General features: G+C 41.8%; 1 protein-coding gene across 3 annotated transcripts in view; it reads right to left on the reverse strand.

Moving 5' to 3' along the window:
* Window positions 1-27,202, reverse strand: part of LOC149350588 (alanine--tRNA ligase, cytoplasmic-like) — a 47,279-nt gene that overhangs the window by 7,402 nt on the left and 12,675 nt on the right. For all 3 annotated transcript variants that reach the window (XM_089579632.1, XM_089579629.1, XM_089579631.1), the window contains 10 exons: window positions 25,757-25,896; window positions 24,433-24,574; window positions 20,725-20,824; window positions 19,716-19,840; window positions 19,088-19,232; window positions 15,019-15,179; window positions 12,687-12,803; window positions 9,430-9,567; window positions 6,638-6,778; window positions 5,641-5,717 (listed from right to left, as the gene is read on the reverse strand). In XM_089579632.1, coding sequence (XP_089435758.1) covers window positions 5,641-5,717; window positions 6,638-6,778; window positions 9,430-9,567; window positions 12,687-12,803; window positions 15,019-15,179; window positions 19,088-19,232; window positions 19,716-19,840; window positions 20,725-20,824; window positions 24,433-24,574; window positions 25,757-25,896 — 1,286 coding nt within the window. The remainder of the gene's footprint in view (window positions 1-5,640; window positions 5,718-6,637; window positions 6,779-9,429; window positions 9,568-12,686; window positions 12,804-15,018; window positions 15,180-19,087; window positions 19,233-19,715; window positions 19,841-20,724; window positions 20,825-24,432; window positions 24,575-25,756; window positions 25,897-27,202) is intronic.

A 27,202-nucleotide genomic window follows, 5' to 3' on the forward strand; every position in this document is an offset into this window, starting at 1 on the left:
TTAGAAAAATAGTCGAGGGAATACGTGTGCATAGTACGCTGCTAGAAAAAGTATGTTTTGAATCGCACTTATCTTCTAAGTGTAGCACCATGTCTTGCTGCAGTGACATTTCATGAGGCAAAATGCACACACTGGCAGTCACACTAAATTTGCCTGTCTGACACCCATATAACTACTATATCGTTCTTGGCAGTGGCCCGCACATTGATGAAAAAGCAAAGAAAAACAAAACTGCCATTGAGCAAGTGCAATGTAATAAATATATCAGGCCCATGAGCGCAGTACAAGCAAAACGCATGCCAAAACGTGCGAAAATCCCAAAACAGGGGTTATGTGGTTGCGTGCCAGTCCTGTGTTTTCCTACAATTCGCGCTTCTTTTATGTAGTGTTTGCCGATTCTATGCTATTTTAAGAAGTATATCACTCATCCATTGCAGAGAGCATTTTTTCTTCGGCAGAAAACCCTCCGTAAACTTTGAAACGAGCCGCCGCGTCACATTTCAGCGGGCGCCGCCAGCTGCTGATCCACACTAGTGGAGCGACGGTGCTGCCACCTGTAGATCGATCTCATGGCGAATAATAGGAAAAAATTTAGAACTTCGTCCTTGTGACATAAAACCTCTTTTAGAAAAGGTGAAAATGTGAACTAAGAACGAAAACCACGCAAAGGACGATACACAGGGAAGAAGTAGACAGGACGAGCGCGGACTTGCAACTGTTTATTGAAACACATCTTCCTTCCATCACCAACCCTATGCATGCGCAACAAGCAATCTCTATCTAATCGAGTTCAGGAACTTCAGTTCCTTCTTGTACAGATGGACCGAAGCCTCGCTTACACACTTTTCGGGCCCATATCTATCAATCTGCCAGGCTTCGATGACCTCACGTGTTTTCTGGTCTTTGGCCCTTCCGATTATCTTTGTGCGCTCAAAGAGTGGCGTGCATTTATTGTCACACGAAAGACAGTGTTTTAGTAAATGCATGCCGCTGTGAGAGCCCAACGAATTTTTATGTTCTTGTAGGCACTTATTAATGCAGCGTCCCATTTGTCCCATGTAAACTGAGCCGCAACTAAGCGGGATTTCGTACACTACTCCCATTCTACAGGACACAAACTTGATTTTGTGGTTAACACCACAGCCTGCTTTTGTTCTTGATTCATTGTTAGTTAGCGCGCACAAACGGGACAGCTTACAAGACGCCGAAAAGAAGATTTCCACACCGAATTTCCTTGCCACTCTCTTCAGGCCATGCGAGGTCTTATGTACATAGGGCAGTACTTCAAACTTCCGCCTCTCACGAATGACAGGTTCTCGAGCAAAATGTGAATTTATACAGGCACTCATATGAATCAAGCCACACTGTTCACTGTGTAATAAGAACTGCAAAATAATTAACCAGATAGGAACATAATCATTTGCTGGTTGGTGCATTATTCCACACATAAAGCCTACAACTGGTTGACAACACAGCTGGCAGTTTCTTGTTGCATGTGCCTCATGTGACTTTGCAGCTACTGAACATTGTTGGCCATACTGTTTCTAGCTAAAATATGAATCTAGCCGACACAAACAGTGCACACTCACAGATAAAAGTTTGCAGGATGTGGATTGACAAAAAAAATTATTTCTGTGTTACGACGGTCAGCAGTCAGCTAAAAGTTTATCGAGAACTTACGTCTCCTCATGATTCGAGGCTTTTCATTAGCCTGCTTTTGCTGACATCACATAAATTAATTTTTTTCCACCTCAAATCTCCCAAACTTTTGTCCATGACTGTATGTGTCTCTCATGACCGATTATTTGCAATACAGCAAAGAAATTTAAACTGACATGTGAGATCATTCCTTTATGTTACTGTGTGTTACTTTATGTTACGACAGCTTTTCTCAAGAAGGCTTACACACTCAGCCAAGCATGGTCACAGACACAAAAAGAGCTGGAAGTACATGTAATGAGCTTGTACTATCCCCTAAAAAGTGGTTAAGTACACTTGTTATGGCATAGCTCCACTTAATAACTTGGGTTCTACTAAATATTTTGTTATGATGAACAACAAGACTGCGATCTAATTATTGTGAGTTGTGGGGAAAAGAAGGCATGGGACATCAATACCACTTAAACCATTTCAAATGGTTTCATCACACACTTTCTCGCCAGTACCATTCCTCATGAGGGGGGGGGGCATTGATGTTTTCATGCGTAATACTTTTTCATGCGTGTCCACCCACCACACGTCAGCATATGAAATGGTCAGGATCAGAACTGCTTTGTAATGGCCAGTCTTTTTTGCATGGGGCATTATAAAGGTCTCCACATGCAGAAATCAGTCTTTTTTCAAATATCCACAGCATCCTTCAGGACCACTCGAAGTGTTCTTCCAATGCTGTGTTGGCAGGCAAATCTGATTAAACTCATTTTGACTGGAACAGCATGACATCTACAGGGAAGTGCAATCCTTCCAATCAACTTACTGATATAGCATTTTGCCATAAACTTAGACAACTTATCATAACCACACACATCACAAAAGAGTGCACTTAACTGCTGAACCTATGCTTTATTTCAGAGCCCCTGGGATGCCACATTGTGTCTCTCAGCATAACTGAAGGCGTGTCTGACCACAAGCTTGCAGTGTACGGTTTAGTCACCACCTCACAACCCACTAAAAACCAAAAAGCTAAGCAATTTTGGGATTAGAATCAGGCAAGCAATGTCAATATTTTGCATTATTTAGCAATGTCATTCGACAAATTTTCACAGTTATGAGAGCAGCATAATGGTGCAACAACAGAGATGATATGGTCTTTCTTCACAGAAACAGTTCACACCTGCATTAAGAAGTTCATTCCACTACAGACAAAGAAAATGAAGTATAATCCATGGATAACACACAATATACTCCACCTTAAACACAAGGCCAATAGATTAAGAGAAAGAAACGGTAACAATGCCAATAGTGCCAGCATGCTTCACACTTGTCTACACAGCATGATAAAATGTGCATGATTTAATTTTTTTTTTAACATGACAATGTATTTTCCTGAAAAGACAACCCTAAAAAATTCTGGGCGCATCTATCAAATAAAAAAGAGCCACTAATTACCATCAGGCACACGAACAGCACAGCTGACAGCAGCAAGAAAATAGAGAGCATGCTCAGTGCCATTTTTCACCACTCATAATGCCTGGTTGCCAGTGGACAGTATATTTGACTGCTCACTTCGGCTGGACACTACGTCATGAGGGCCTGACAATATATACTCAACAGTTTTATCCAGAAATACGCAAAACAATGCTAGAATTTCCTGTGCACCATTTTCAATTTCAGCCTTTTCACCAGCGTTATGACCAGAGATAAGAAGATAACCAGAGTAATGCCAATTCATAAGACTGGTAGTTCCCTAGGCGTACAAAACTATAGACCACTCTCATTATTATACTCCTGTATCAAAGTTCTTGAACCCTCCTGCAATAATTTATGAGTAGAGATGTGGGAATACTGAAATTTTCGAATACGAATCAAATACGAATATGGAGAAATAAAGGCCTTGCAATATCGAACATTCATTCAGCAAAAAAAAATTTCAGAAACAGATAGACAAGATAACATTGTTGCCCTTACTTTTTTCAAAATAGTTTAGGGTTTTTGCAACTGAAATTATATTGATTCAGCACCATACAAAAATATGACATGCACGGAAATGTAGACTGCTTGATCATAATACAGTACAACAGAATGCAACCTGTGAGGTGGTTATGCAAAACTACTAACAAAATGTACCTGATGAATTGACATAGCTAGTAATTAAATACAATATATGACAGGTAATAAAAACCTCATTATTTGGACTTCGGGGGAATGGTTGAAATTCCTCAATAATCTGCAGGCTGAACTATTAAATGACACTACACCCCGGCAATAAAAAAATAAACTGCTGAAGATGTGAAAATGTGGTGAAGTCTCGTGGAAGGGTTCATTGCACAAACGGCGAAAAGCCCACAATGACTATGCAATTTTAACAAGCTAGAAGAAGAATGCAGACATAAATAAGCACAAGGAATGCACATTGGCGTTGGAACGGTGAGACTGCTTCTAAAAAGATAACTTTGCGCCTGAAAGCAGTGTGCAACTGACTTTGGATGGCTGGCAAACGTGCACCCTCTAGTCACTGCTGCTGTGGCCTGGCGACGAAGCTCAGAAACCCAAACTACGCAGCCAGGCTATTTTCCTATCGTTGTTACACCTGCCTTTTACGCACATGTCAGAGGTGCGCGGGTTACAATGCGCCCTGCAATAGGAGAGATATTCGTTCCATCGCTTACCATGCCAGTGACACTCCGACTCAGCCTCCCTTCGGGAGCCCCATGTGAAATGCCACAAGTAGGCTTTTCTACATACCATAATTGACCAAAATGCAGTGGCGGAGTTAACGCTTTCAGAGTTGTGAAGGTGGCAGGATGAGTGCTGTGGGTGATGGGTGTGGGCGTTAAGTATATGTCGCACATTATGGAAGGATCAAATAAACAAACAAACAAAAAACCACACGCTTTCACGCTGTTATCGTTCAAAGAAAGTGGGTAGTCAGCCACCTTGTTCTGATCACATGTAATATGTGGAAAAGCCCACATGTGGTATTCTACACAAGGTCCGAGCCTATCAGCATCCGAATGTCCAAATGAGCGTCCGAATGATGAAGAAAGAAAAGTGGATGCCTTTGTACTGTTTTCCTGGCACTTTAAACGCTATCTTCGGATAATTTTCCCAGACACTAAAGTTTTGTCATAATCAGATTTATGTAAGTCAGCTTGGTATTTTATCACTGCCGAATATTTGGAAATTTTACAATAACCCCAAACATCAATTTCTTGAGAGGACTATGAACCGAACAACGAACACATTCGATTCGTATTCGAATTTTCGGATGTTTGCACACCTCTACTTATCTGCCTTCCTGAGAAGGATGAATCATGCATATGATTCACATGCCGGCAAATATAATATATGAATCTGGCATGCCAATTTCACATTTTTAGACGTCATGAAAGCTTTGATTGGTTTACGGCCTATGGGGGTTTAACATCCCGAAGCGACTCAGGCTACGAGGGACGTTGTAGTGAAGGGCTCCGGAAATTTCGACCACCTGGGGTCCTTTAACGTGCACTGACATCACACAGTGGACGGGCTTCTAAAATCTCGCCTCCATCGAAATTCTACTGCTGCGGCCGGGAACGAACCCATGTCATTCGGGTCAGCAGCCCAGCACCATAACCACCGAGCCACCGCAGCGGCTGGAAAAAGCTTTGAACCAAGTGTCACATTCTAAATTGGTACACAAGCTAAACTGTGTTCTAAAGAACGGTAAAATAGTGCAATGGCTTGACTCCTATTTAACCAATTGCACCCAGTTTGTAACAATTAACAGACGCAAGTCACAACATGTTCCTGTTCTCTTCAGAGTCCCATAGAGCTTTGTTATTGAGTACCCCTTTCTTTAGCGCTTGTCAAGAAGCAGAAGCCAGCCATATCTGCGTACAATGCCGTTCTTTGGAGACAGCATGCTGTTTCAGGCCACATTAGAGCTCACTCAGTGATTGGGTAAGACACAACTCATAGCTATCATAAAACTGCACTTACGTTCCACAACAGAGCTCTTGAGAAAAGGGATCATCGCAATTTCCAATGCTTATAACAGACACTGTGTTGGGATAAGTCTGGATTGAATAAGGATGGGAAGAACAAAAGACATGACATGTATATAGATAACAACTGCCATGAACATGATGTGCAACTCGTGTCATCATTCTAAGGTATGCACTAACTTAAATATGTCGTAATTATTCTCTATTAAATTGAAAATAACATATTACTCCCATTTACCAAATTATATTCAATCCAGAATAAATATAACAAAAATAATTTCTCAGCCCTAGATACTATAGTGGATAGAATGAGACTAACATCCATAGACGCCACTACATAAAATGCTGGTTATTGTGCCCTGTACAAGCTCTGCACAAAACCTCTACACAGTGGTGTAGCAAGAAATATGCATTGTTGATGCTGCAGCAGGCTAGAATTTGCCCATTCCATAGGGCAAGGAGGAACCTATGCCCTTAATTTCGGTTGGTCGCATTTCGAGAAGGGGGTCAGCGTCACAGAAAGAAAAACTGGAGGGGAGACTTAAGCTCTGCCTTGAGGGTGTGACGCGATAGCACTAATGCCCATATATGCTGAACTGGTCATTCTCTACTTCACATTCACAGATCCCTGGGAGTCCTCATACCCCTCCTGACGCAGTGGTGCAGCGGTTAAGTGATCCGCCACTGCCCTGCCATAGCAGGAGCTGCCACGGTGGGGCTCACGAGACCCACGTTGCTCTTCCCAAGCAACCTCTCGCGAACAATCATTAATTTAAATGCCACCTGGGTCCACGCAAAGAGGGTCCACGCAGAGCTTTCTAATTTGACTCAAATATCCGCAAGAACCACTTCTAGAGATCTGTTGAACTAGAATGTGCCCATCAAAACCATTTCGGGCCTCTTTAAATACAACGTGTCAAAATAAACTACAACAGTTAAAGTTATAATTAAAACATAGCGACTTGAAGTGTGCAAGCATTGTGTAGCCATACCTCATTTGGAACTTTCACTAGCCTTGGAAGAGCCAGTGCATCTGCTTGCAGCATAATTGTTCTAGTAACTGTGCAACCATCTTGAATCATTTCCCGGCAGATGTCCTGAACCTCTGCAATCTGTTCACTTGTCAAATTTTTCTGAAAAAATAATATTCAGAGAGATCAGATGGGCAAAAGGAACCAAACAATAGCACTGGCATATATTTTACTGCATATGAAAAACAAAAAAGACTAACTTAATACTAAATGCATTCCCAATAACAGCCTTTCACTGAGATGGCTGTCACATTTGTAGCAACAAAAACCACTGCCTTACGAGAATTATTTTTTTATTTTGCCTATCTTGACCTTGTGGTCACCAAAATACTATAAAATGGACAGACAGCACACATGCAGTCAATTTCAATTAAACTGACATAGGCAAGACATGATTAACCAGTTAAGAATAATGGAGGTGCTCTAAATCTCCAGTGAATTAAACTTTCCTTCAACTGAAAGTACTTTCTGATTGAAGTCTGCATTCGTCACCCTGCAACAGTGGCATTCACTGCAAGGCCTGGGTGGCATTGTCCTCATATGCAAAATAGTATTTTGAGCAATAAAATGAAGCTACTACTTAAACAGCAGTTGCTAATTGTTCCTTGACACCTTTGTGATTGCTGTCTCACCAAACAGCATGGCTAAAGCTATGCCTAGCATCATCTAAATAACAACTCTGCTTGCTGAGCTGTTTTAATGTGAAAATGGTATTTGACTGCTCAGGGCCCATGCACTAGTGAACACAACAAGCATGCCACCAGCTGGTCATAAAGCATTTATACATTATATGCAAAAAGCTTTGTGAATTCATCTGCTGATTAGCTCACACTATGCATAGATTCAACAGCATTGTGCAGTTCAGTGCAGTCAAATACATCTGCAACTTTCCCCTTCACAGCAGGGCCCTTTTAGTTCTTCCTACAATTTAATACCTCTGACAGTCCACTATAGTCAGATGCAACTCAAGAATGAAGCAGCAAATGCTCCTCAAAGGAGGCTGCCCATCAATGGCATCCATCAATTGTCATAACATGGCAGTTAATCTGGTTAATCCATTAATGTCACACTAGCTAGTGCAAGGGGTTTAACCGTGATGCCAGGGCAATCAGCTGATGCCACTGATTGGAGGGCTTCTTTAGAGGGGCATTTGCCACTTTGTTCTAGAGTTGTATCCCACTATAGCACTCCTTTTGCTTTGTTGTTGCCTGACAGTGCTGCAACTGTGTGTTTAAAAGGGGAGGGGGGGGGGGGGGGGGGACTCCCAGTTCATATGGATTCCTATCAGTGCAGGCCCCACAACTTGCTCTTTCAGTGTACTTAGCATAAGCAGCAGTGCTAGCAACCTATGTTTCTCCAATTTCTTTTCTGTTGAAACTTCCTAACGTTTCAAAATAATGATATTTTTGCTTGAAAGAAACGTATGGAAACTTCTTGTGATCACGGTCAGGCTAAATGAAAGGACATATTATTTGATGCCAAATTAACAGAAATGAGTTGCGTGAAAAATTATGCAACATTTATCGAGCATCAGAGCTATGTCCAATGAGTAGCAGCTTTTCTGCTCCTTCAATGAAAAACTCAAGTTTATTTAAAAGCAATACTTTTGCAACTCGCTATGCTAAGCAGGACAGGGTTAATTGGGGAGAATGGGAGAGGCCTTTGTCCTGCAGTGGGAGTAGTACGGCTGATGGTGATGGTGGTGGTGGTGATGATGATGCTACGCAGTTAAATCAAGTCGACAGATGTAACCCACAGTGCAAACCGGCAAATGGGCCATAGTGTATTCACTGGACATTTCTGGTCATTTTGCACGCTCCTTATACACATTTCTGAAAACTATTTACTGAGAATTTTGTGAAAAAATAGCTCTACACATGACAGCATGCAACAGTCATTAAAAAAACTTCAAATAACTAAAGCACTCGAATTCTCAATAGCTATGGGTAACAAGGCACAGCCATGAGTAAAAGTTTACATTATGTGAATTAGCAGAATTGAAAAACCAGGAAGCAAGAAAGGACGTAATGCTCTATCCTCTGGATTGAATAGCAGCTGACTGCATAGCAAGGCAACACAGAAGTACACTATTTTTTTCTGCTAACCTGCATCCCGTAATCTTTTGTCAACAACTTTCACAAAGCATCAGCCACTATTCAATACCAATGCATTGAATATCATTCCTATACGAAGAAAGATTGACCACAAATAGCACTGAGAGTTGGGCTAGTTAGAGGCAATTCATGATGAAAAATTTCATACAGCATAAAAAAACAAACAATCATAGAAGGAACCTAAACACACGCACATACATGCATCAGTATTGGTGTGTATTCATAGCTAAATCAACACCACAGATGTTTACACATTTATGAATATAAAGTATATCTTGGCACAAAATAAGGCCAAATACTTCTAAAAAATAACACTAACCCTGTTTGTGAAATTTAGCAACTCAGCTGTTCTCTTCACAACAGCAGAGTGCACAGAGATGCAAGTACACCTTAGACCCTAATTGCTACAATTAAAGAGCCTCATATCATGTTTCACCTACACACAATTTATAAGCACTATTTTCGTGGTTATTATAAGCCAGCAGATCACAGGAAGCACTGTTTACTGAAGCATGACAGCAACCAACGCAGCTTACACTGCACAACAAGCAAAAAACATGTACAATACTGAAAACCGCTCCAGACTTCACATTAAACTACCCAAGTAAAACTACGCTGAGAGAAAATAAAAATGCTCACCTCAGCTGTGAAGTCAAACCGCAAGTGGTTGCTATCAACCAATGATGACCTCTGTTCAGTAGAACCAAGCACCATTCTTAGCGCAGCATTCAAGCAGTGCGCAGCAGTGTGATGCATCATGCACCGAGTACGATGTTGCTAAAAAAGTAATGTGAAGAAAATATAAATAGAAAAGAATATAATTACACAAAAAAGCCCCTGAAGTTACTCTAAGGGTCAGAAGTGTGCAAGCATTAAACAGAAACAAAAATTAAGTTAACTTTTACACTGCCAACTTGTCAGCTAATAAACCTCAAAAGCAAGCGATAAACCGAAGCCAACAAATGCAGCCAGATCTGTTGCCATATCATAACACGCCACCTGAACAGATGGAAATAGCAGTTATTTAAGAAGGTAACAGGAGCATTCTGACAGTGAATTTACAGCACCAACAGTCTATTAAGTGACACTTCCAATTATGCAAAAACTGACTTGAGGAGAAGAACAGAAGCAGTGTACATACAGAAACATGGCAACAACTGCTGGTAGCTTTCAAAGCATGTGGCAGTTAGCACTAAAGAACTAATATTGACCTTGGAGTTCAGAAGACTGCCCCTAGGAAAAATTCGACGATGACACCCCTCACTATACTTCCTATCAGTCCCAAGGCATTCCTCATCATCAACAACAATGCATTTCAGAGATCATTTAACCCTGTAATGCCCTGGAAATTAAAATTTCAGATAAAAGTCAAGGACATTAAATTTAGCAAATTTTGATGATTTCTGTATGTCAAAGGATGAAAAAAGTCCCCGCAAATATGCAGGCGCCTATTTGAATGAAGCAAATTTAAAAACAGTTTCATTCCTTCCAATTCAACGTTACAACCACAGAAATTTTTGGCTGTTTTGCTATTAGGGTTAGCCTTTGCATGAATTTATCTTTCAGCAGACTTCCCGCATCTCTGGCAGCTCACAGTTACAACTTTGTTGGATAAATATGCTGTAAAAGACTGTTTCTGCAATTATGTTAGCAATTCATGTAGTTCTGTGAACTGAACTGAAAAACATTCACATTTAAGTGGGGCTTTACACGGTCAAGCTGAACAACCGATTAACAGTGCTTTGTCATTTTTGTATAAAAGAAACTGCACTGTAACAACTTAGATAAGTAGTATCTGCACATTAGAGTACTGTAGCACCTGTAAAGCAAATAAGGCAATGCTGCAGTTTACTTTCAACACTTGAGCTATAAAAAAAATTAAGATGTTCAATATGCTGCTGATAGAGCAACAAGTGCATTGCTACCAGAGCTGCAATATACAACTTGGCAGAGAGTATACTGGAAATGGTGGGACGTTTAGGAGTGTTAGTCAGGTGTGCCTAGCCCATAAAGACCATGTGAGCCAGGTAGTGGCCCCTCTTGAGAATGTGCCATCTACAGCCATGTGATACAGGAAGACATGCGAGTGGAAGATCTTGGGAAGGTTGCAGCACAACTACTGTGGTCACTTCCTTGCCACAAGGGATGGCAAAATATCTCGGGTCCAAGTATAAATTAAATAGCCAGACACAACCATGTAACTTCATTTTGCCTTTCTTGGACAACAAAGATGAGAGCTGTCCTAATAGAATGCCACAAATAAACACAAATGCTAGATGTCAGTGTCAATACAGGAATGTGAAACTAAATTTTTGCACGCCACAAAATTTGGATTCCGCTATAAATATTTTGCTGCACCTGTAGAAAGTGCATATTTTCAGTGTCTCTGCACAACTGTGCTCCCAGAACTGAAGCTACTAAAATAGGCTCTAATTAACATTTTGCATTTTATTAGCAGATGGAGAAAATGTCAGAGTGAGTGCACAAGAAAGTAAGCAAAACTTGCAAATTTTGAATAAGCTTGACCTCCAGTGGGATAAGCCCCAATAATTTGTCTTTTTCACAAGATGTACCGCCCTCTGGAGAGTGGCGAAAATTTGTCTGCTACAGGATGAAAACAAACACACGCGGGAGACGGAGGCACAATCTATGCCTGCGAAGTGGCAAGTGTGTGCTTGACAGCTGCCGCCATTTGTCGCATGCGCCTGTCACTAATATGAACTGCGCATGCGCAGTTCATATTCAATAGTTATTATATTCAATAGTTTGCATTTCATATAGAAGCTGGCAGTTTCATTTTCAACCAGTGGAGCAGGAGGAGAAGAGGCGCACATGCACAGAGCGGCCTTGTGAAAAAGGCAGATTTTCATCAACCAAGCTAACTCCGCCATACTCCGCCGACTAACTCCGCCTCTTCTACTGATTTCCTATTAGCCTTCCACTGCGCCAGATGCAGCCACCCTATTGCACTATACTTCCCAAACTCATTACTCCAGTAATACATCTATTTCTCTTCACAGCTATGTTTCGCTAACAAGTGTTTGTTTTTAATTTAAGCAACTTGCATTCATATTCAAAACGATTCAAAAATATTCAATCCTCAACAAGTTTTCATCCTCATTTGCTTCGCAGCCGTACCATCAGACACCAGCCTTGTGACATATGCTTAAAAAAAGCCATCTTATGTTGTTTGCGTATTTTTTTTTCATGCCACAACACATCCTTTTATAAGTAAGCTACATAGTGCTGTATTTAGCAGCTCCTATTTCTGTATGCAATCAGCTTTATTTCCAGGTGAAATGTGCAGTGCCCCTTTCGGGTACTTCAGTGACTGAAATGCAACTAGAAGAACCTAACAAAAAATATTTGTGCAAACTGCTTCAATACATACAATGAGAAAAAGAAAAATCCAAAAGAAGAATTTTTTTTTCTGTTCCTGTGTGCAGTACAAATTTGCACTAATGTGCCTTCACTAGACCTCAGCAAACTTAACCTGCACAAGTGTTAGTAAACTATGTAACAGCCTACTTTTAATACCAAAAACACACATTTCTGACATAGTCTTGCAACCTGAGACTTACATCACCCCAGGTAAGCTAACTAACATACAGAAAGAAGGTCATAAGATATGTTACCACCAAAGAGACGGGAGGTTAGCCAGAAGATGAAACCAGTTTGGGTAGCAAACTGGTTTCATCTACCCGTTAACCTACCTGCCTTTCCTCCTCATCTTCCTACTACTACTACTACTAAAGAGACAAATAGTGGCGTAATGGCACACGAAGATGAATGCACAAAAAAATGACGAACACTAAAAAATAGCACATAGCTAGCACACAACACATGGCTAAACAATAATAAGTGACTAAAATAGCAAACTCCAATCAGTTTCTCACTTTGTCAATGCACATTTCTGCCACATCATCCCTGTGGATTGATCCAGCTGTGACCGTGCCTTCGTGAAAAACAAAGCCACCGCAGTCTTTCACATTTTGAACAGTGACTTCGCCATTCTGAAAAGGAAAAAAATGAAAGAATATTGTAATGACAAACTCGCATACACAAAGTAATAACTTTGCAGATGGCCCAGGCATGCATGGGTAGCAAAAAGGCAGTGCTGCCCACATGACAAAGGCTTGTTGACCCCGACCTCAGAAAAGAAGAAAAGATAAGTGTAGGTAACAAGCTGATTAACACATTTACTATATCCTGAAGTACCAATGAGTGATGCTGCATATGCCAGCTATGCTACTTGAATATTCAGCCTTTTCATACAGTGTGGGAATAACATCATTAAAGAGATAAGAGTAGATTAAGAGCGACCAACCTCCCTACTGGGTAGAGTAGCCGCGGCTTCCCAGCAATCCACACTACACATGCTGTGTAGTATGTCATGGGTGCTTTGGATGGAGAAAGCATGCTAACTGGAGAAGGCTGATGGACATGCACAGATAATTTAAAGCAGCTGCTGTGTTTCTTTTAATAGCATCTATCAGAGCAAGTTCCAGCTTAAGAGAGGCCAGGGTGATGGCAAAGAGGGCGGTCACATTTTGTGACGACTTTTCAGGAAGCCCATTCATGTAGAATCTGGCATATTTCAAGGCAAAGCACAGATGAAAACCTTCCTGTAATGAACTAACATTTTACAATGACTGATATATGAGCGATATATGAGGCTTTATGTATTAGAACAAAACCTTGAAATACAGCAATCTGCTCATATTCACACAAGTGTTATGGAGCTTTCAATCCATCATATTAACGCACACATTGGCCAACAGTACATAATCAGGCATTCGCTGCACTGAAATCTTTACTATTCACACAGAAAACAATAAATGATATAATTTTAAAGAAAAGCCTGACCTCTGTCAGTACTAGTTCACCAATTAGAAGTGTGAAGTTAGCAACTGGTAGGTCACATGATTAGGCTCTAGGGTTTCTGACCAAGTTTCAAAGAGCCTGAACAAAGCACAAGTGATAGGCTGCTCTGTAGTCTTTATGAACAGCCCAAGAGAGAGAGAGAGAGAGAGAGAAGGACGGAAAGGCAGGGAGGTTAACCAGGCGATGCCCAGTTGGCTACCCTACACTTTTCCTAATGCCCCGCCTGGACGACGTGAAACACCGTCGGCCGAGGCAATTTTTGGCTGGCCCTCCGAGGCCTCAAAAAAAAAAAAAAAACAGCCCAAGAATGCAGCCAAAGGCAGCAACTTACTGGTGGAACATGGCAGAGGAAAATTGCAGGGGCCTCACTCATGATTCAGGATGTATAATGCCCCAATTTTGCAATAAGCTTACAGAGAGAACATGGCAAACTAAATAACCTGCTCCATTTTCCTGCTGATTCCTTGCACTATGTATGTACACCCCTGTGCAAAAGTGGACAGACCAGGTGAGCTGCCACAAGTGCCTCTCCACAAGTGCATGCCAGTGCTTTCTCACAGTGCAGCACCTGTTTTCAAGGTATGCATAGGGTGCCTCAACAAATATATTAGCCTGTCTGTCCACATACTTCTGCCAGACCCGCCTTTATACACAGAAAAATCACATTCACAGCCATTCCCGTCGTCTCTCCACTTTTTTGCACACAACTGTACCTCCCTTTACTGCGGTTTTCTGGAGTTGTTCAAGACATTAACAAGTTTATAATGGGCGCATGAATGCTCCTTACAGCATGTGCAACATACTCATCTCTCTTTTATGGCAAACAGTTGTGATATGTTTGCATCTCCCTCTATTCGTAAGACAAAAATAAGCACTCCTGAACCTAGTTGTTAGCTTTCTTTCGATTTCTGAACTGGTAGCAAAATGCCACAAGAGAATGCCCAGCCACAATAAATGGAATTCAACACAAACTTGTGTCATTCTCTCCACACTACTAAAATTCTTTCACACAGCAGTTGTCACGACAGTTGTCTGCAACCAACAGTTAGCAACAGCAGCCATATGAAGCTAAAATTTGCAATGTTTATGACCATAGCTAAGCCTACATTACAGCATTACAGTGCTTCTTATCATTTACTTGCAAGTTTTTTTTTTTTAAAGTGCTCATGCAAAATATGGTCCCCAGCACGTGGGATAAGATCAAACAGAAGAATTCAAAGAAATGGCTAAAAGATTCAGAACAGCATTGCAAAACACTGCAGAAAAGTGTAGTCATAAACCAAGAAGGAAGTTGGTTATATGTCAGCTAACACTGTATCTAAATGGTGCACATGGGGCAAGTACCTTAGTTTTAATACATCCGGTGTCAGAAACTTGGCCTCCACTTTCAAAGTAAAAGTTTGTGGCATCGGTCACAATAAGACATTGCTCCCCATGTCTGACATTGGCAACATTCCGGCCATTACAAAATATAGCCTTGACAGTTGCCTTTAATGAAGGGAACTCTGAAATAAAAACAAATGTTACTGAACACTGCTGGTACAATTCAAAATGCGAGCACGCATAACAATGAAAGACAAGCAAAATGTTGGAAGACCAACCATGTGCAATGCTTTTGCAACATGTGATGCAGGTAAAAGGATGCAGTAACTTGCAGAGTTCACAGAAATGAATATGTCACATTTCCAGCACTGCACCTACTTCTTTTTATGTGCACCTGTCAGGCAACTTCTACAGTAAACATAAAAACTTTTTTGGGAGGTATCTCTTAGTAACAGTCACAGATGGTTTTAAATTCAGCATTTCACAGCAAATTTTTTTTTTTTTTTTTGGGGGGGGGGGGGGGGGCAGAATCGAAACAAAACAAAGGGAATCAGCACATAAGGACACAATGAGTAGGAGAGCTAGGAGCAAAACAAGTCTATTCACATTCACAGAAATGAGCTGAGGAACTGCAAAACATTTCTCAGGCTAAAATCTTCATGTGAACGACGACCACTAATGCATATCACACTGCCCACTTGACTCACAGCAATGTTATTTTAATTGGTAACTTGTTTTCAAGGGAGAAACTCTGCTGCATATTCGAAGAAGGAAAACAAAGTGTGAAAAATTGGACTGCCACAACTTACATATTAGAGTTACTAAAAAATTAGAACAAAATTGTATCAATTAGTTAGGTAGTTAGCTAAACAGGGACACCTAATTATATTGTGTTGGCAATGCAATAGTATTTGAAGTCTTTGATGCCTTAACTGGATGTGACTCGTGAGACCTCCAAGGCCCAGGTTGCTTTTCCCATGCAATGCACTTCTCAAGCTCTTCCCATACAACATCTGCCACATGATTAAATAATAGCGCATAAAAGAAGACAGGTCGAACGAGAAAACACGAACAAGCACTACCTTTCAATTGTCTTCTTTTGTGCGGAATTATTTCAAGTATGAACAACCAATATGCCCAGACTTACTCTCTTCTGACCTGCCACATGAGAATTATGTGACCTCGCTTTTTTTCCCCGCTGAGCCTTCTACTGCTGTCGCATCAAAAATTGGTTTGCCAAACAAATCCCTTTCCACTCGCCACCCTCACTTGGCACTAGACAAACTTTTCTTCACAGTTACCAGACAAACGGGGGACTTGCCATTGCTGTACACATATGGCCTTCCTCACTTGCCACAAATGAGCTGAAACTACACTCTGTCTCTCTCTGTCTCAGCATGTGCATGCGTGTGCGCATTCCTTCTTTCTGAAATCTGCCTGTGCGGTCAGTCATTCATAGTGCAAATCGAACAGCCCACTTAAACATTCTGATGAATAAGAGCAGTCTGGTGGCCACAATGGTAAAATAAACTCCGTTATTGTTATGAAGTCAATTACCATCCCTATTTTTAACTCTTTCACTACCGCGCCATAGGCCATCGGTCATATATGACACAGGTTTTGAACATGCCGGCAAAAAGTTCAAGTCAGCGCTCCTGAACAAGCTGTACCATCTAGTTTGCTTCTACAGCACTAACTATTCGGTTTAAGTTCTGTTTTTTTCATTTTCTAACGCATGGAGGTGACATGAAAAATGAAATTTTGACCGGATGTAGTCTGCCGGTCAGCGATCATGGCATCCATTTCGCCGTGCACCCCTCAAAGGCGAAAGGCTGCACAGAGCCCTTTAGACGATTCTGATGCCAACATTTTCTTTTAGAGCAGCAGTGGTGAGTTAAACAACAATCTGGAATGGTCGGATTTCAATCACGAGAGTGAGTCTCAAAAGGCCCCAGACATCAGCACGTGCTCGCACATGTTCCGTCTATTGTTAATGCTGTATTTTATGTAGTGTGTTTGATTCGTAAATACAGTAGAACCCCTCTATAGTAAAGTAGCTCAGAAAAGTAAAAATCTCTACTATATCGGGGTCTTCACTATATCAGTTGCTGGTAATGGCATGGTTCTGACTATGCTCTCTGGCTGCTTACTAATCACGAAGTGCTGGTTTATAAAAGAAACACTCAGAAATGTGTGACAGCCTGCTCTTAGGTGATAATTATTTATTTTAAGTTATCACGTGCTATCACGTTTTTGGCTTCGTATATGTTTTCTGGAAGTACCGCATTTACACGAACACGACCTGGCTATGAAAATAAAGTGAGTGATTCCACGTGAAAACCAAAGCTTTGCATGATCACGGCGTCATCTTCCGTGGCCTCAGCCTCATTTAAGAGGCAGTAGCTAGTGCCGCCGCGCCTGATCTTCTTGCCATCGCTTACCTCACGGCCTCAAGGTTTTCAAAAAGTTGGCTTCTCCTCGCGGCTCTTGAGCTTGATGGCGAAGCCACCTCAAAAAAGCGCCGTTTTATCGCAATCGCGATTTGCCTCGCGATCATAGACTTCGCGCGTGCCGCGATGTCACCACGGTGCCACGGCCAGACGCTCTTTACTATATAGCCGTTTCTTCGAAAAAATATCTTTACTATACCGAAAAAAAATGTAAAGTCGTCTATTTTTTCTTTTATCTTTTATTTATTTATTTTTTACGAGGAAAGGAAATAGCGCAGTATCTGTCTCGCATATCTTGGTGGACACCTGAACAGCGCCGTATGGGAAGGGAGGAAGGTGGGAGTGAAAGAAAGAGGTGCCATAGTGGAGGTCTCCGGAATAATTTCGACCACCTGGGGATCTTTAACGTGCACTGACATCGCACAGGAAGGTGAACTGGGACCGCAACTTCACTTTACTATATCCGAGATTTTTACCATAACCGAGTTTACTACAGCAGGGTTCTACTGTATTGAGAATGGTTTCATTTGGTGCTTCAGGGTCTTTGCAACATATTGTCAAGATATTTTACCAAATGCACCAACAGATGTTTGATTATGATGATGTCAAGGAAGGCCATGCCCCTTTTTCACCCATAGAACCCATTCGACATCAACCCCCCCAAAAAAGAAACGACAAAAAAGAGGAACTGTAAGCTCTGCTATAAGAAAACAAGAACAGAACTCAGAACACGTGTCGTGTGCAGCACATTCCAGATCTATATCCATTTCCCGTCCTCACGTGAATGCTTTCTCTAGTGGCACAGCAGTCATATTCCCCAACTTGAAAGGCCACGAATAGTGCAGTCTATTATGTACGCAGCTGAAAATGACGAGAATGGTAGCTAAGAACATTTACAGCTTTTGTATATTTCAATTTTTTTGTAATCAACGTCTGGCTCAGTGCAGCGACTTTTTTTTTTTGCTGGTGCTCTTCTTTTGTATTACCAGCATATTTTACCAATAAATTTTTGAAAACCTTTGCATATGCAACTCTGGCATTTTTTGTCTTGTTTTTGTTCTTTTCATTCAGAAGTATAACCAATAAGCAACAGTTTGATGCATTACAATGTGCAGTGCACTTGGCACTTCTTGAAGAAACAACTATTATTTTAAAACACTCAAAATCTCACTCAAAATCTCACTCAAAATCTCACTCAAAATCTGTCATTTTTTCGCGGTAGCGAAAGAGTTAATATAACCAGACTGCCCAGAACAACTTCAGGGTTACCCATAGTGAGCATGTTAACTGAAATCAGCAGGTGTCTTTCAGTGTTAGTCAGAAAATGCAATGTTCTAAATTCGGGTTTCACCCATTTACACACTTTTCAAAGCTTCAGAAGGTCCCTCAGTGAACTGCAGTGTGTCATTAAATGTCATCCATGCAAGCCCTTGAGTACTCAGTTCAAAGGGATAAAGCATGTAAAACCAACTGAAACAAACTGTTATACTGAGGCTCTAAGTGCGTTAAATCTTATCTCTCGAGGTCTTGGGAAGTTGTTCATTAAATCATGCACTTTTTTTCATCTCTCAGAAAGGGTGTCGCAATCAAAGTGAAGCCCAACTGCACTGAATGACAAAGCGAAACATAACAGCACTTACCATAGTTACCATCATGTGATACGTAGGAGTAAATGCCTTGAGTGTCAGTTGGCACAATCCCCAATTTTCGAAGGTGTTCAGCATGACCAGGCAATGTATGCAATAAATGTTCTGCATGCTTTGCCTGGCCAGAAGCAGATTTTTCCTGGGACAAACAGATAAGCATAAGTCTCAGAAATCAGCTCTTATGCAAGCATCTGTTTAACAATTAATTGTAGCAAAGAATTCAAATCTGCTTTCTGTGAGCAGACAGAATTTTACATGCCTGTCATGTCACACTGTAATAAAGTGGCAACAAAAACGAAATTCCAAGCCAGCCTGTGATGCAAAACAAGCTCATTATATATATTAATTTTTTATTATGTAATCTCACACAAACAATAAATCTTGCATTGCACAGATATATTACATCTCATTTCAATTACTTGTTTGTGACAAATCACAATGCCATAATAAGCCCCATGGTTTGTTCCACTTGTAGCCTAATGGTAATCTCACCAATTGTGATGAGTATATGGTACAACCATGGCTTCAGTACATATAAAAAAAAGTACAAGAAAACTTTTTTAGGTTTCATTAGGCACAGCAAAAACATTGCTATTATGACAGGCAAAGGTTATATACCAACCTGAAATTCCTTAAACAGCTGAGAGAACAACTCCCAGTCAACAGACAGGCCTCTTTCTGCAGCCAGATCTGCAATCAGGTCCCTCTGAATGCCATACTGAGAATACATTTCCCAAGCAGTGTGTCCTGAAAGAAACAAGAAACACACAAAGAATAAAAAAATAAGCAACATGAACATCTCCAATTTCTACGTAACCTCAGTAGAGACAACATGAATAGAGCAATAATGAACAACTTGGAGGACTTCTTAACCACATCCTTAAAGAGGAAAATGAAATAGCATTTAGGCTGCCTGCTTTGGTGTCTACTAGTGTCTGATGTTGTTCTTGTGATTTTCCCACCAAAACTCCAGTTGTGACCTATTCCACTGCCCTTACATGGTATTCATGGGTCACCTTCTAGAACGTTCCAGTACTTTCCATTAGATTATCACAATCCGACCCACTATCCACCTCAATGCTTCCAATAATCCCTACTAATCCAGGTTAATCATTTTCTGGGGTAGGCCTGCTTCCAAAATTTTGGCAGTCCTTCCGAATTTTTGGCGGTGGGCCAACTTCCAAATTTTGGACCACCACAGAATTTCAAATTTGGCAGTGCCCTTGGATGGGCCCACCGGTGGACACATGGTATTGGTGATGTCACGACCTTCTCACTCGCACTCATAGATTGCGGGAAGTCCTCATACAACTAGTGGCGCAGTGGTGCAGCAGTTAAGCAACATGCCACTGCCCCGGCAAGTGACCGACACAGGTGGGGCTTGTGAGACCCAGGTTGCTCTTTCTCAGTTCCCATAAGGTTCATGCGCAGCGCCACGGCGGGCAGGTGGCAACTACATTAAATTTGCCAACGGTGGGCAGTTTGCTCACAGTCGAGTGGGCAGGTTGTGCTGATGTCACAAGGTCACTGACCCCAATTGACCAGTCAGGGAATTTCACTGCGGAGAAACCGGAAACTACATGACAACAAACTAATTGCTATCGCATTAATAAAAGAAAGCATCAAGGTACCAGACACAACAGTAGCTGGCTTCGCTTCATTCAGTGCAGCCTCTGCTTTACTCATCTGCCATAGGTACTTGTCTTCTTCAGAATTCACAACACTCTTCACCTGTAAAAAACAAACAGTGCACATTATGTTATTTACACATATACAGAAGTATATGCTTTACAAAATATGATAAATAATTTGATAGACGACATCATTTTGGCAAAAACATGCAAACCATGTATGACAGATGTGTACAGGTACTGCATGATATGCTACTACTAATTCTGAACACCACTGGAGCAACAAGATATCGAATGGTGCGGCAGGCGTGCAAACAGGTTCACTAATTCGCTGCAGCTAACATGGGTACCATGACAAGAGCACATGGAAAACCTTAATGTGTTGGAAAAAAAAAACAATGATTTTGATGACAGTGATGAATACATGTTAGCAAGCAGGTGCATTAGGTGAAGCTGATCACCACGTACTTCACATACTCTGGCTCCCATTTGCAAGCTTTGCTGTCTCTCACGTTGCGCTACCTGTGCTATTCTGCCTTTTGACGACCAACTAGGTCCAGGTGTGTAAGTACATAGAAATCCAGAATTAGGCTGATCAGTTCCATCCCAATAGTATACCCAACAGTACTTGAATGAATAAATTCATTATGAGGGATGTGACATAGCAGATGCAGATTTGATGCACTGAAATATTTGGTGGCTGCTGTTCTTCAGTACGGTATTTTTCTCAGTGCTAATTGTTTTTCTTCACAATTATAATAGGAAAGGAAAACCCACGCTGTGGAAGCTGCTCAGCACTCAAACAAATTAGACGGCGCTAAGCACTATGCATAACTTTGTACCATAAGCGCTGCATCAATAAAAAAAACACAGGTATGGGGAGAAATACGTGCATCATTGCTTCACGTGAGCCTCGCCTAAAATGTGTGCTGCTGCCATTGCAACTGAAATGGTTATGTGCTCATATTTCATATTTTTAGTGTATTGAGCCTGCGCATATCCGGAGACATACATAAACTTTGTGACATCTACAAGAGTCTTCATTTCTTCCAGCCTTCAAATAAAATGTGTTACACAAGTACCAGATTACAGACGAGCTAAGCACTACACTCTATTACAGTCGAACCTTGCTGTAACGAAACGGTTCATAATGAAATAATGAATATACCGAAGGAATGACGATTCCCCTTGGAAGCTCTGTCAACATGGGCTATAGCGAAGCTAAGGCTATAGACCTTATGCAAAATTGCTGCCATCTATCGGAGAAAAGAAGAAGCAGTGGAAATCGGCCATGTTGGAGGATGACTGAAGCTCGTTTCGCCTCTGTGCTCTGGATTTAGACGCGCCCGGCGATAGCTTCCTTACTGCTGTGCTGGCTCGAAAATCTTATTTCCTTTCACTTGAGCCTGTAAACATGACTGAATGGTCAGTCGACCTGTCTCTGCTACCCAAGTTTCCAAGTGACTTCGCAAACACTTATTACGCGCCCAAAACACTTTCCGAACGTTTTTCACAGAGTCCTACGTCAGTCTGCCAACGCCGAAGACCAAGAAATGTACAAGGCAATTACAGTTTTCGTTTACGGCTAAAAATGTGCGCATTTCGGTCTAGTTTGAGTCAGTTTTTATTTGGTTCGATACTTTTTGCGAATGGGCGTGCCACTTGAATTGCTGTTGTTGTGGTAGCGTTTTCTGTGCGGTGCGTCGGCGCCGAAAGCAAACGATAGTGAACCTCACGCTCATGCTGGTAGTGTCGAAAAAAGTTTTCTCTCAACATGCAACGCCTTTCATTTTCCTTGAAAACTTCATGCAGCATTTGTTTGTTTGCCCTAGTGCTTAAAGTTGCTTCGTGCGGCGAGCGGGCAGTTCGTACCAGTGGTGAGCAGCCTTGCGAAGAGCCTCGGAGTGGTGTGCTGTATGATAAATGAAGTGAATCCTTGCTAGTGCTTCCGTCAAAACAAATATTCGCACTAAAACTAACACATGTAATCGCTGCGGCGGATAACGCTAGGAGCGACGGTTCACACAAAGCGCGACCCGTACCACTGAACAGCTGATCACGATTACTCTCTTGCGAGGCCGATAATCGCAGCACTTCATGGAAAATCGCAGGAGAAAAACAGCTTTTGTGTGATATTTTCTTCGTGCCTACAATTTCTTATTTCATTAGCTGCATGGAGATAACGAAATGCGTTGTGCGATGCCTCGACATGTAGCGACGGTTCTGCAACATTTGTGCTGCGGATGTCGGGGATCGCTGTCCAAAAATAGAAATGCGCTCAAATCAAGCGCTTTTTTTCCCTGGGCGTCTTTGTGACCCGTACAGCAAAACACTGAACAGAATGTGGGCATATTGAGGACGGTGAAACTCAAGCGCGCGCGACGAGCGTGTACCGGTGTGTGCTAGTGAATGCGGCGGCTATCCTCCAACATGGCGGATCGCGCGCGGCGACCGCTAGATGGCAGCGCATTTCGCATAAGGTCTATAACGAAGTAATTGCCGAAGTCCTTCAACTTCATTATAATGAGGTTCAACTGTATTACTGGTTTGAGCTCGGCATGTAGCCAACCACACATTGAGTAAAAAAAATCGAAAATGCTTATTAATACAGGGTATATACCCTCATCAGCTGCTCAAACGGAAACTCCCTGAAAACTTAGCAATGGAGTATTTTTGCTCATATTTTTCATGTGTTCATCATACGATCCTGACAATGTTACACTTTAACTATTAGCAGAAAATGAAGATGTTATACCAGCAGAAAATGCCAACAAAATTCTCATCTTGCAGCATAAATAAAATAATGACATTTCTAGGAAGCAGTGGCATTGTACATTTGCGATATGCATACTGCGAGACCAATAGCTGCTCCTAGTTTTATTATGATTCTTTTATCAGAGTAGGAACAGAGAACCCCGTAATTCACTTGACGCTTGCTCCTCTCTAATGTTTCTACATGTATTTTAATTATGGAAGGCTTTGTGATATTCCACTGGTAGCAAAGTTGTTCTAACTCGGAAGGTGCAGAGGTATGTTTAGCAGAATTGTTGCTAATATGTCCTTTGATAAGACTAATATGTCTGATTAAAGGAAAAGACGCCTGCTACGCTGTTTCTTGTCCACAGTAGGGTGCAGGATTCTTGACAGTATATATACACCTTTGGCACGCAGCTCGCAAGCAGCATAAATCGATTCATAATTCTCATCTGGTTTGCGCCACCAAAGTCCCCTTTGTATATGCTTGGTGTCCCTTCATCACGGAGGAGGAGCAGATTTGAAGCATCATCTCATCTCTGCTCAGTCGTACATCTGCAGGTGACGAGATTCATGTTTTGACGAGGTTGGCTCAACTTGAAAGCATAGCGCACACTCCGCGCAGACAAATCAGCAACCATTGCAGTGCATTCAGGAAGTGAACAGGTGCGCCAAGTGAGAGGCGCAGCAGTACTGCCATGCGGTGGCACAAGAATTCGGCAATTTCTGCCTCACGCGCTCTGCTGATGAGGGCCTTCCCTTGCCCCACTACCGCTAATCAAGTACACTATGCCAATACTCTCATGAAAGATGAGCTAGGAAGAGAAGAGCTAGGAGTTGCTTTTAAACAACAGCTATGAAAGACTTGACTATGTAAAGTAAACTGCAGTTGAAACACTACAGGTAAATTTTGTAGCCGAACAACGTCAAAAGGTATTTTCTAAATATACTTACCAGGTTCACATTTATTCCTGGGTAAATGTCCCCCAGAAGAAAGTTAACCTCGTCAACTAAAAGTGCCAAAGTTCCTCTGTCACACTTCAGGTGCCAAATAACTGCATGAGATGCTTTGCGAATAATCCTCCTCAGTTTGTTCCTAAGGGGAGAGAGAAGGGCACAGTGCAGTAATACATGCTTTCACAAAAAGCAGTGAAAAAATACAGCAAACTATGCATAATGGCACACATATTATGGCCGTCACTGCTGCACCACTAAACCACAGCAGCCACTACCATTTTACAACGGAATGTCCGAAGTACACGGCAAAAGTTCTCAAGTCACTTTCCATGTGACCAGAGCAGCCCTGGCCACTGAGCCGTACAGTGCATTCCTGATGAGGTTTCGGCACTCTAAAAACCTTAAAGGTGCACTGAAGAGGAATCTGAACTCGTCTTTTTGCCGCGGGAACTCGATCTACACGTTCCTAGCATTCTTAGAAACTGTGACTTATTGCCCTGTGTGGCCGATTTCCCTAATTAAATCGAATTAACGCCCGGCTCCCGCCTTTTTTTTTTAATTCTGCCTCGTACGGTGGGCGGAGTCGACCAACGCGGGGAGTGCCTTTCAGCTAGCTCCGTGGAGGCTTTGCTTTCGCTTCATTTTGTTTTTTAGGTTTCCGTGAATAAATAGTTTCATTTGCAGATAATATAACCGCAAAATAAGCCCGCAGAAATAAAAATACGCGCGGACTATTTGCTTATACGGACTACTACGTATTACTCCGCCGATGGCAGAGCGGCAAGCCGCCACGGGACTGGGTGAAAGGCACTCCCCGCGTTGGTCGACTCCGCCCACCGTACGAGGCAGAATTAAAAAAAAAAAGGCGGGAGCCAGGCGTTAATTTGATTTAATTGCGGAAATCAGCCACACAGGGCAATAAATCGAAGTTTCTAAGAATGCTCGGAACGTGTAGATTGAGTTCCCGCAGCAAAAAGACGAGTTCAGATTCCTCTTCAGTGCACCTTTAAACAGTAAAAAAAATAGTCACCATTGTCTGAGGCATCCAGCAAGACAGGAGTGCTGCAAAAGAAACACTGCACTGCTTGACGACTGTTTTCAGATGTAAAATGGCCTGGCAACTTCCAAAAAGCATTGTAAATCCCACTGACAGGGAACTGAATTTAAGATGCTTAACACAATTAAAATCTTCACAACAAATTTGCTTTTCAGCTTATCTTCATTCGTTTCTCCCTTGAAAAATCCGGTTTGCAAATTAACTGGCATGCAGAAAAAATGTGCAGCTAACAGGCAAAATCAACTGGCAATTAAAATGGCTCACCCGGCATCTGCATGCTCTGGAAGAACACCATCGGATATGGCCATTGTGAACATGCGGGCATGATCGACAGCAGTGCGGTAGGCAATGTCTACAGAACAGTTGCTGCCCACAAGACCACAGTAGGGATTCACTCTCGCTTTCTGCAAATAACCAGCACTGAATCACACATTTTATCAAACCAGCCTTTCAACCTAAATCCTTCTTCCCACAAGGTATTGATTTCGCCTGAATTGGCCACAAGCCTTATAAAAAAATAGGGGACTACTTGTACTCTTCACTCCTGCATTTTTTTAACTATCAAGCTGACATGCTACACACATTCGAAAACTAAGTTCCTTAATTCAGCTTCTGAAGTCATAAAAGGGAGTCGAAATTCTTACGAAATATCCGTGCAAATAAATGCAATGCAAAAAGATCGTTTGTATGACTGCTCATGTGTTCATCTTTCTTCTTGTGCTCCATTCACTAGTGCGAATATTTTATATAACAATGAACTAACTACCTCAACTTCACAATTTGTAAAAATTTTACTACAAATGTCTGCAGTTGCTTCACAGATGTGAGTATAGTAAAAAGACAAAAAATGTGCGGGCCCTAAGAGACAAGAAATCACAGCACCTGCCATAACAAAAAAAGCATTTTTAAAATGTTATAGGATGTCCGGGAACTCAGAGCACTTTTGCTGTCAAGGTACACTCTACTCCTACCCAGAGAGAAAGAGTGCATAGGAGTAGAGGATGTAATAGTACTCCTGTCAAGCGCGCAAAATAAAGTGCATTTATAAGGACTGCGCTTCAGCCCCTTGAGTGCACTTTTCACGACACACTGCGAAACGGGAAAGCAGAGTGTGCTCGTAGATACAAAAATGGCGGCTGGCTAAATCAACTTGTATGCGCAATTTGTTATATGTCACATTTAAGGCTAAAGAATCACTGCCATCAAGGCTACATACTTGGCCCTCAAAGTGTGTTCTATGAACGCACTCCAACCTGAGCGCACACTTCGGAGAGTGCACTTAAGTTATGCCGTTTAGCAGTACTAGAATGTACAGTCTTTGTCAAAAGTTTAGAGCCCAGTGTGTTTGCTTCTAAGCCTCGCAGTGGGAATCCTGTAACATTCGTGGTAGTGCTACCCATTGGAGGATGCAGGACCAGAAATCTTCTTACCTTCAGCAAATTTGGAGCGCAGGAGATGCATTACGAACCAGACCGTGTGCTTCAGAAGCAAACGCCCTGGGCTCCAAACTTTTGACAAAGGCTGTACTTCTAGCAAGTGAAACTCTTTGTAAGCCCAGTTCATTTTGCACACATGACAGGGAGTACAGAGAAAGATAGCACAAGCAGTTAAAGGAAGAAACAGTGCGACGAAACACGGACAAACATAGAAATGACACACACACGAGCGCTGTCATTTCTACGTTTGTCCGTGTTTCGTCGCGCTGTTTCT

This window comes from Amblyomma mixtum, chromosome 3 (assembly GCF_055824585.1).
Source record: "Amblyomma mixtum isolate Tamu chromosome 3, ASM5582458v1, whole genome shotgun sequence".
NCBI lineage: Eukaryota > Metazoa > Arthropoda > Arachnida > Ixodida > Ixodidae > Amblyomma > Amblyomma mixtum.